This window comes from Carlito syrichta, unplaced genomic scaffold, assembly GCF_000164805.1.
Source record: "Carlito syrichta isolate Samal-C Ts95f unplaced genomic scaffold, Tarsius_syrichta-2.0.1 Scaffold301888, whole genome shotgun sequence".
Classification (NCBI taxonomy): domain Eukaryota; kingdom Metazoa; phylum Chordata; class Mammalia; order Primates; family Tarsiidae; genus Carlito; species Carlito syrichta.
The window spans coordinates 345,674-356,598 of NW_007245984.1; the positions used below are offsets into that span (position 1 = coordinate 345,674).

At 44.6% G+C, this 10,925-nt stretch overlaps 1 protein-coding gene across 1 annotated transcript in view; it reads right to left on the reverse strand.

Moving 5' to 3' along the window:
- Positions 1-1,444, reverse strand: part of N4BP2 (NEDD4 binding protein 2) — a 63,356-nt gene extending 61,912 nt beyond the window's left edge. The window contains exon 1 of the mRNA XM_008055588.1: positions 1,105-1,444. Within this exon, the coding sequence (XP_008053779.1) occupies positions 1,105-1,330 (226 nt within the window). The 5' untranslated portion in view covers positions 1,331-1,444. The remainder of the gene's footprint in view (positions 1-1,104) is intronic.
- Positions 1,445-10,925: the final 9,481 nt, after the last annotated feature.

The window sequence follows — 10,925 nt, forward strand, 5'->3', positions numbered from 1 at the left end:
AAAAAAGTTCTATAAGGTACATGACAATCTTTTTCTCATTAACAGATTAGAAAACTGTGACTCAGAGCGCTTAGTGGCAGAGGTGGAAGTACAACCCAGGTTTCTGGACTACAAAGCTCATGTTTTGAAACACACTATTCAGTTAGCCTCAGCTTTTAATCAGCTCTTATTTCCATAATTATAATTACCTAGGTACATCATAAATATTTACGAAGCTCCTACTATGGGTCCTGGGCTATTTTATGGGCTGGAAGCATAGCAGTAAAACAAAACAGTTTTTAAGATCTCTGTCTTGCCATACATGGTAGCTCAAGCCTGTAGTCCCAGCACTTTGGGAGACCGAGGCGAGAGGATTGCCTGAGTCCAGGGGTTCAAGACCAGCCTGGGCAACTTGGTGAGACCTTGTCTCTCTACAATATATCAAAAAATTAGCTGGGCAAAGTAGCGCACACCTGTAGTTCCAGTTACTTGGAGGGCTGAGGCGGAAGGATCGCCTGAGCCCAGCGGATCAGTGCTGGGGTAGCCATGAGCGTACCACTGCACTCCAGCCTAGGCAACAGAGTAAGGCTCTGACTCAAATAAATAAAATTAAAAATACCTCTGTCTTTATGGAGCTTATATTCAAGGACAGTGATTCTCACCCAGGTACGATTTTGCCTCCTGGGGACAAATTACAATATATGGCAACATTTTTAATTGTCACAACTGGGAAGGTAGAGAGCTACTGGTATATATGGGTTATAGGCCAGGGATGTTGCCGAGCACCCCACAATGCACTGGACAGTCACTCACAATGAAGAACTGCGTGGCCCAAATTGTCAACAGGGCCAGCCTCTTCTAGAGGAAAGAAGAGACAAAACATAAAATGTGATACCTATACATACATCCTACACCCAGAACTGTACAATTCTTACTGGCAAAAACTAGGCTTTATTCTCCTTCATATCCCAAGCAACAAACTTAGCAACTTGCCCCCAGTAGATGCTTAAAAACAGATGAGTACAACAGATATAAGAGCTCTTGCTCCAGATCACGACTGGTCATGGCACAGGACATGAAGTTTTCCTAGAAAATGCAAACGGTTCAAACTAAACTTTTTCTCACCTTTGAAATCACATTCAGAAAGCATCAAATATACTACATCGGGATCCAGGTCAGAAAACATCTCTGAGATACTGGTGAAGAGTTCTTCCTGATCAAGTGTCTCACCCATGGAAGGGAGTGTAGTGGTTGGCTCCTCACAGCTAGCAACACTGGACACGATACCTTCCTTAGCATCTGCGGTCTTCCGAAAAGGATTTCCCCCAAGATTTTTCCTTCTCCTTGGCATTCTGACTTCCAAAACTAAAATGTTTCCCTTTTCTTATTTAAGATGTTTGATATTTAAGCCATAATTCAAAGAAAACAGGGTTAAATATCTTGCACAATTCAGCAGTGAAAGGACCTAAAATGGAAAGCAATTAAAAACACTCAGACTGTATATTTCCATTTCCATTTCTAAAATCGGAATAACATCTTTATTTAACTCTAAACGAGTACTAGCAACTATGGCAGCCAAGCCAAATGTAGTCAATTTCTCCCTCTCCAAAATATTCAGGTTGTGCTAGGATTGAGCATGTTAAAAAGATATTAGCAACATGTAATGTATTTCAGAACAGTGAGAACACTGTTTTAATGGCATTAGTTCATTTTCTAAATACAGAAAGCAGTGTTCATCGATGTAATTAGAATGCCTACCGAACCCCCAGCTGGCAGTCTAAAGACACTGTACATTTAACATGTCCAAAACTGAAGTCCTGATCACCCGCTTTGGCCCTGCTCTTCCCATCTTTCCCATCTCAGTTAAGGCAGCTTCCAATTGCTCAGGTCACAAACCTCTGAAGAATCCTTGACTCCTCTCGTCCCATATCCAGCAGGTAAGCCAGTTTTCCCAGTGCAACCCCTAGATGCATCCAGAATACAATTCTTCCTCACCACTTCCACTGCTGCCAGCCTGAACTCAGTGGTTACTGCCACTCACCTGGATTACTAGAGCCATCTCCTAACTAAACTCTAGCATCCCCCAGCCCCTTCAGTCTAGCACAGAAGCCACAGGGACCCAACTAACCATGCTTCTCCTCTGCTTAACCATTCATCAGCTTCCTGTTCCACTCAGAAAGCCAGACCCCTAAAATGGCCCATACCCTGGACACCTGTTACCTCTGTACCGTCATCCTCAGTCCTCTCTCCCTCGCTTATATCACTGCAGCCACACAGCCTCCTCGCACTTCAGACACACCAGCCGAGCATTTCTCTGGAAGCTTCTATGCCTTGTTCCCTCTCCCTGAGCTACTTTCCTCCCAGGCCTAGAAGATTTATTTTCTCACGACCTTCATATAATTATCCAGATGTGACCTTCTCAGGAACTCGGTCTCCAAGACTACTTAGATACACTTTCCTACTTGAATTTTCTCCACCAGTCTTACTACCTTCTAACACAGTACACATGTTTTATTTACCTGTTGTATTGTCTACCGTACTCCCATTCGGTGTAAGTTTCGGGGGCAGGACTCACAACTGGAGGAGAACTAGAGACAGTCTACTTCTTCTCTCCACTTGGACAAATCTAAACTTTTGGGGCTGAACATACCCAAAGCTATATGTCTAAAATTGTTCTCAAAATCTGCTCCAAGGCTTGGGTCTGACTACCATCATCTTTCCTTCAAATATTTGTTAAAGTGTCACATTCAATAATTTCTCTCTTGACGATCCAATGGGAAATCATATACCCACACCCTCTTCCCCAATCTCCCCTTGACTGCTAACTCCCCATTGCCCTTATCACCTTCTCACAGATTATACGATTTACCTTTTTTTTAGTTAGTCTGTCACCAAGGATGGAGTGCAGTGGCACACTGCTCACGGCCACTGCAGCCTCGACCTGCTGGACTCAGGTGATCCTTCTTCCTCAGCCTTTCAAGGAGCTGGAACTACAGGCGCACACCTCACCACGTCCAGCTAAATGTTTTTTGGCTTATTATAGAGATGAGGTATCACCACGTTGCCCAGGTGGGTCTCGAACGCATGGGTTCAGGCAGTCCTCTCCCTCCATCTCCCAAAGTGCTGGGCATATAGGCGTGGGCCACTGTGCCTGGTGTGCCTCGTTATTAACACACCAGTTTAAACAAGCAAGTACAGTTTCTTCACACACACATCGGCCCTAGATAGAGAGTATTCTAAAAGGATATGGAAGATGGGACATGGTGGTTCATGCCTGTAATCCCAGCACTTTGGGAGGCAGAGACAAGAGGATTGCCTGAGCTCAGGGGTTTGAGACCAGCCTGGGCAACATGGTGAGACCTTGTCTCTTACTAAATATAAAAATAATAATAATAATAATAATAATTAGCTGGGCGTGGTGGCGCAGGCCTGTTATTCCAGCTAATTGGAATGCTGAGGCAGAAGGGCTTGAGGCTACAGTGGTCATGAGCATGACACTGCCCTCCAGCCTGGGCAGGAGAGTGAGACTCAAACTAAAAAGAAAAAAAAAACTGTTCATTTTGGAGCTGGGCACAGTGGCTCACACCTGTAATCCCAACAACTGGAAGGCTGAAGAAGGAGGGTTGCTTGAGCCCAGGAGCTTGAAACAAACCTGGACCACACAGGTAGATCCCATCTCTAAAACAAAAAATATTTAAAAATTTTTAAAAATCATTTAGGCTCCACCATTTGTTTTAGTAATATTTAAATTTTAGGATTGCTGTCAAATTTGAGAAATCCCTATCAAGTTTCTTTCATGTATGGAGTACAGTTCAAGGTATTTCGAGATCTCCTGCTCAGTAGTAAACCTTAAATACTCTACATCGACATTTGTCAACAGTTTGCTATAGTAGCATTCCAGGAAGCGATTCCTTACACTGGGATGACAGCAAGAACTTAACTAACCACAAGGATGAGGGTAAACTACATAAATATATTCCACTAAATTCATACTAAACGTATTTTCCATTCAAGCTTCCCTCAATCAGATGCTCAAAATGCCTGAGGACATTCCAGTGCCTTCTAGCACAAGGCAGGGACAGGCTGAAGAACCTTCTCTTGTTCTGGACTCCGCTAAACCCAGCAGCTCAAACCTGTAATTCCAGCATTTTGGGAGGCCTAAGTGAGAGGATTGCCTAAGTCCAGGGGGTTCGAGACCAGCCTGGACAACTTGGCAAGACCTCATCTCTACAATAAATTGAAAATTAGCCAGGCGTGAGAGCTCACGCCTGTAGTTCCTGCTACTTGGAAGGCTGAGTCAGAAGGATCACCAGAGCCCAGCAGGTCGAGGCTATGATGGTTATAAGAATGCCACTGCACTGGGCTCGGTGGCTCAGCCTGTAATCCCACGCCTTTGGGAGGCTGAGGTGAGTGAACTGCCTGAGCCCGCAGGTTCGAGACCCGCCTGGGCAACTTGGTGAGACCTCATCTCTACAATAAATCAAAAAATGAGCTGGGCATGGTAGCGCGTGCCTGTAATTCCGGCTACTCGGAAGGCTGAGGCAGAAGGATCGCCGGAGCCCAGCAAGTCAAGGCTGTGATGGCCGGGAGCGGCCACTGCACTCCAGTCTGGGTGATAGAGTAAGACTCCAACTCAAAAAAAAAAAAGAATGCCACTGCACTCCTGGGATACAAAGTGAGACTCCTACTCAAATAAATAAATTAATAAATAAATAAAGGCATATGGAAAAGAAGGGTGTGTTAAGTAAGGCTTGTTAGAGTATGGAGAAATGGGAATGGACTGACTCAAAAAAAGACTCTAAAAGCAAACAACTAACAACAATAATCCAGAAATATAAACTTCATGTACACATTTTTTTTTTTTGAGTTGGAGTCTCACTCTGTCACCCAGGCTGGGGTACAATGGCATGCTCACAGCCACGGCAGCCTTGACCTGCTGGGCTCAGGCAATCCTTCCTCCTCAGTCTTCCAAGTAACCAGAACCAGGCACGCCCCACCACACCCAGCTAATTTTCTTATTTATTGTAGAGACAAAGTCTCACCAAGTTGCCCAGGCTGGTCTCGAACTCACGGGCTCAGGCAATCCACTCACCTCAGTATCCCAAAGTGCTGGGATTATAGGCATGAGCCACCACTCCCAGCCATACACATTTGTTTTAAATCCTTCTACCTCTATTATTCAGTTTTAATCTGATAGAGAACAGAATCAATGAATTTTTGCCCACTGATTATTATCATGATATTGCAGCATAAGCCACTGTGCCCGGCTTCACTCTAGTTTTTTCAAACATAAGGACATATGTTTAAACATTTTTTAAAAATTCACAGTGCACATGAAATCTATAAATAATAATAGAGTAAACATGATCTCTCATAGTGGTATAGCAATGGCCAATACTGCCATTAAAGTAGACATCCCAATAAACACTTCAAAAGAAAACTTCCGATTAAAAATCACAACATTCACACCCAAAAAGTCCCTTTTTTCTTTTCTTTTTTATGTTTTTGGATAGTTTTAATCATTTTTAAATCTCCTATTCCACCACAAATATAGAATACATTCTTGTAATAGTAGCACTCCCAAATGATGTATTTAAAAAATTATTTAGGTATTTTGAAAGGTTTTAAAGTCAATTATATGCTATTCTTTAAACAAGTTATTTATTTCTTTTAAAAAAAAAACAACAACAGGATTTACTGAGAGGACAGGAAAGCTCCCATAGTGGGAGGGGACCCGAGGGCTTGCCCTTTTTTTTCCCCCCCAAGTAAGTGTCTCACTCTGTCACCCAAGCCGGAGTGCAAAGGCACAATCATGGCTCACCACAGCCTCTCCTTGCTGGGCTCCAGGGATCTTTCTGTAATATTTTTTTACAAAGACACAAATGCAACATCCTAAAAAACTCAAAATGTACTACTGATATGAATTCCTACGAGCTTTCTGTGTTATATACAAGCCAAGAAATTTTTTTTAAAACTGGTAAATATTTAGGAACTTTCAAACATCAGAAGCTTTAAACTCTAACTATATGTAGTAGCCCCTCAAAAACCTGTGACCTGCCTCTTTTGAAAAGTATTGTCTCTACAAAGAATCTTATCAGCTATGCAAAAACCCATATAGTTTTTGCACTGAAGCTAAAAACATGGAACGCTTTGTGAAGTTGCCTGTCATCCTTGCTCAAGGGTCATGCTAATCTAATCTGTGTCATTCCAATTTTAGTCTATGTGTAGCTGAAGCAACCATTCCCATATTGTTTCAGAAATAAATCTGTTATATGTAGCATATAACAAGAAGTCATTTTAAATAACCTACCTTTATGGAAAAATATCCAGAAAAGATTTCCATAACAATCAAGACATTCTATTTAATACTCAGTACCAACCATCTAGGAAAAATAGGTCCAAGAAAATTGATACTAACAATCAAATATACTAATGCACCTTAGCTTCTTTAAGACCATCCAAAAAGAAACAAAAAAGCCGGCTCGGTGGCTCAGCCTGTAATCCTGCACCTTGGGAGGCTGAGATGAGTGGATTGCCTGAGTCTGCAGGTTCGAGACCCGCCTGGGCAACTTGGTGAGACCTCGTCTCTACAATAAATAAAAATAAAATCAGCCGGGCGTGGTAGCGCACACCTGTAGTTCCAGCTACTTGGAAGGCTGAGGCAGAAGGATCGCCAGAGCCCTGCAGGTCGAGGCTGCAGTGGCCGGGAGTGGCTACTGCACTCCAGTCTGGGCGACAGAGTTGAGACTCCAACTCAAAAAAAAAAAAGAAAAGAAACAAAAACAAAAAATATCTTCTGTAAGGAATCTATAGGAAAGTTACAGGACCCAAATAAGGCATGCTCTCAGGCAAGGCCAGAAAACATCTTCCTCAGAAACAAATGCTACCAAGAACCAACACAATCAGTCATTGCTGGGGATTTAAGTTAGCTAAAGTAACTTAAAGTAAGCAGTATAGCTAATGAAGGGAAGTACCTAGAATAAACTTAGTTTAGCGCAGTCTTTTTGCCTCAGCATAACCATTTTTGCTCAGACTTTATCCCTGACATGCTTTGAATCTAGCACAGGTCAGACTTAGATAAGATACATTTCCAATAGGCAGGTTTTAGGAAGCCCTCAGACATTCTACTGCAGGCCAAACGGCAGCCTACCCACTCCCTCCAAATCTCCATCAGATGCAAGATAAGGACAGAGCCACAGAAATGATAATAGACTACCTTTTGGTCAAGGAGTTTGTGGATTCCAAGTATCTCACAAGTCTATTGCAGGAAAAACTCCTCCAGGCCCAAATCCCCAAGTTAACTTAATCAACCCTCTGTGACCTTCATGACATACACACAGACCCTCCACCACAGCTGCTATCACGTGACTCACCCACCCATCTACCTGACTTCCATCACCTGACATCTAAGGCAGGTACCTGCCTTTACCTGCTTCTTGGTAATGATGTGGAGCAGACCACCACCCAGTCACCTTAATGAGCTTCCCCATTCAAGGGAAATGGTTAAAAGGACTCAACCATGAGCAGCCAAGTTGCCACTACCAGACCATCGCCGCCAGTGCCTTGTTAAGCTATGGCTAGGTAATGTTTTCTTAAATTTTGGCCCCCTTTCCTGCCTTGGGAGGTAAGTCTCCTCTCTTTTTCTAATTTACTTTTAAATAAGCTTTATTTTCTAATCTAACTTCTGTGCACTTCTTTGCATCTTTCATGTGGCATCGGGTCGCACACCAGACACCTCATACCCCCGGCGGGCCTGACCTAACATTTTGGAGGCCCCACCGGGAGTATGACCCTAACACTTTTGGCGGTCCCGCCGAGATGTAACCCTAACATTTTTTGGAGGTTCCACTGAGATATGCTGCTCTCTTTTTTTCCAACCCTAGTCTCTCAGTGGAGATAAGGTGCTTGGCCATCGTTTCTCTGCTACTTGCTCTTGATCTTGTCGCCCAGGACAAGCTACATCGAACAGACCTCTCCCTGTCACCTCAGCCTTGTCCGATATGAAACTACATCTTCACAGGTGAGTCCATGTGCTACCCTATCCCCTGCTAGAAGGTCGGAAAGCGAGCCCAAGGAGGCTACTCTCTCACTTGTGTAAAAACACCCCAGCTACTGCCTGTGTCTCTTGCTGGCCTCCTCGGAACTGTGCTCTAGGCAAATCTCTTTCTCCATGTGCTACCTATTTCTTGCTAGGAGGTCTTTGGACGTGACCTCAGAAGACGGTGTCCCCCATTCGGTAGCTTTGCTGGGGTCTAGAACCCTCTGTGAAATTTCAGTGCTGAATCTCCAAGCGTGCGTTGGAGAGGCCTTCTGCTGGCCAGAAGCGCTGCCGCCAGTGAGACAGGGAGCAAAAGGGACGCCTTTTCACCCGTTTCTCACACACCCATGCTAATTTCACTCATCGCTACTCTGGGACTCTGGCTGAGGGTGTGGATGGTTGATTTTCTCTTTTACGCCTCTCAGAGACCACTCTTTCTCCCTCTAGTCCTCATATAAAACTCACCATGGGGTGGCTAAGTGTCCCCCCCCACTAAAATCTGTTCAAAAAGGTCTCAGGACCTTCTCACCAAAAAGAAGCATCTGCTGTAACCCCAGCACTTTGGGAGGCTGAGGCAAGAGGATTGCCTGAGCTCACAGGTTCGAGACCAGCCTGGGCAATTTGGTGAGACCTCATCTTTACAATAAACCAAAAACTAAGCCGGGCGTGGTAGCGTACCTGTAGTTCCGGCTACTTGGAAAGCTGAGGTAGAAGGATCGCCGGAGCCCCGCAGCTCAAGGCTATGGTGGCCGTGGGCGTGCCACTGCACTCCAGCCTGGGCGACAGAATGAGACTCCAACTTAAGAGAATCAGCAACCCCGCTGGTCCCCTCCCGCTGTGGGAGCTTTTCTGTCCTCTCCATAAATCCTGCTCTCTCAGAAAAAAAAAAAAAAGAATCATCTACCCTAAGTGTCTCCTCCATACCAGCTAGGTGACCAGGAGATGGGTTCAAGGCCAGTTGTGTACCTGATACTCACCTTCAGCTTGACCTCTATAGTGGCCACAAGAGCAATGGTCCGAGGTTTTCAAAATGGCACCGCCCGGACACCCTCTTCTTTCCAAGGCACTCCCACACTCCTTTGATTACTTGACTCCTTCCTGCTTTTGCTCTTAATAAGTCGGACACTAACCCAGCTGGTTTAACTTGTTTCTCAAATCGGCTTTTGCTATTTCACCCTCCTGCTCTTCCTCCTAGCCCTCCAACTTTACCTGCGGAGGAGGGGTTGGCGCCCAGGGCCACACAAGCAGGCTTACCTAGTCTCTCCTCAGGGACAAAAAGATATCAAAGTTCTGGTTTAGTTTTTTTTTTCTATGATAAACCTCTCAAATTAGACCTAAACTGGGACCATCAACCCTCATCCCGGACAAAACTAAAAGGATCACGTGTTAATTAATCCTGTTAAATAAAAAAGTCAACTGTCATTTTAAACTGTGTTTCCAACCAAACTTTCAAGTCCTCTAGTAAAATCTTCCAACATTATCATGTGCTAAATAAAGTATTAGTCCTAAATAACACCAGCGTTAGTTATACCAGGCTCACTAAAGTTGTATTTAGAAAAAAAAAAATTAAGTCACCTTGCTGTGCCTGGCTTCCTCCCCTCCCCCCTTCAGAGTCGATCTGTCACCCAGGCAAGCTCATAGCCATCGCAGCCTTGACATGCTGGGCTGGGGTGACCCTTCCGCCTCAGCCTCCCAAACAGCTGATACTATAAGCAGGCGTCACCACATCTCACTAATTTTTTTTTTTTGTAGAGGCACAGTCTCCCTATGTTGCCAAGGATGGTAAAAAGGAACCTAGTAAGGGTATGGTGTACACTGCTTATGGGTACAGTCTGCGGGCACTAAAAGCGTAGTTGCCCTAAAGAGGCCTAGATCTCCTGTGCAAGCCAAGGAACCACTGGGAAGCAGGTGCACTCTCTGAAGAGAGGAGCGAGCACTTGGCTCACAAATGGAGGCCACTTAAGGAGGCTGGAAATCTGCTAAAGGGCCTAGCACTGGCTCACCATCACTCCAACAACCCCCAGGTGAATATTAGGGTGCTGGAACCCAAATTAATTTTTTTTGAGTAGGAGTCTCACTCTGTCGCCCAGGCTGGAGTGCAGTGGCACACTCACGATCACTGTAGGCTCGACCTGTGGACTCAGGTGATCCTTCCGCATCCGCCTTCCAAGTAGCTAGAACTATAGGCACATGCCACTATGATACGCCCAGCTAATTTTTTAAATTTATTTATTGTAGAGATGAGTCTTGCCAAGTTGCCCAGGTTGTTCTGGAACCCATGGGCTCAGGCAGTCCTCTCACCTTGGCCTCCCAAAGTGCTGAGATTATAGGCATGTGCCAGTCAGCCTTTTGGTCCTGGCCATTCATGTTGGAATCATAGGCTTATCTTAATCAAAAGTTACTAAAGATTAATTCAAAGTATAAATGTAAAACATTGGCCGGGCTCAGTGGCTCAACCTGTAATCCCAGCACTGGAGCTCAGCAGATAGAGGCTGCAGTGGCCAGGAGTGTACCACTGCACTCCAGTCTAGGTAACAGAGTGAGACTCCAACTCAAAAAAGAAAAAAGAAAAAAGTAAAACATTATCTATAAAAAGTTAAAAGAGAGCAGGAAGTAGAGGAAAAATGGAAGCAAAGTTGTTGGTATAAAAGTATGTTTTTGGTAAGAAAGGATAAAGGAAAGAAAATTAATTGTGCTTAAGAAAGGATCTTGCAGCTGGGCTCGATGGCTCAGCCTGTAATCCCGCACCTTTGGGAGCCTGAGGTGAGTGGATTGCCTGAGCCCGTGGGTTCGAGACCCATCTGGGCAACTCGGGAGACCTCATCTCTACAATAAAAAAAATCAAAAATTAGCTGGGCATGGTAGCACGCACCTGTGGTTCCAGCTATTTGGAAGGCTGAGCCAGAAA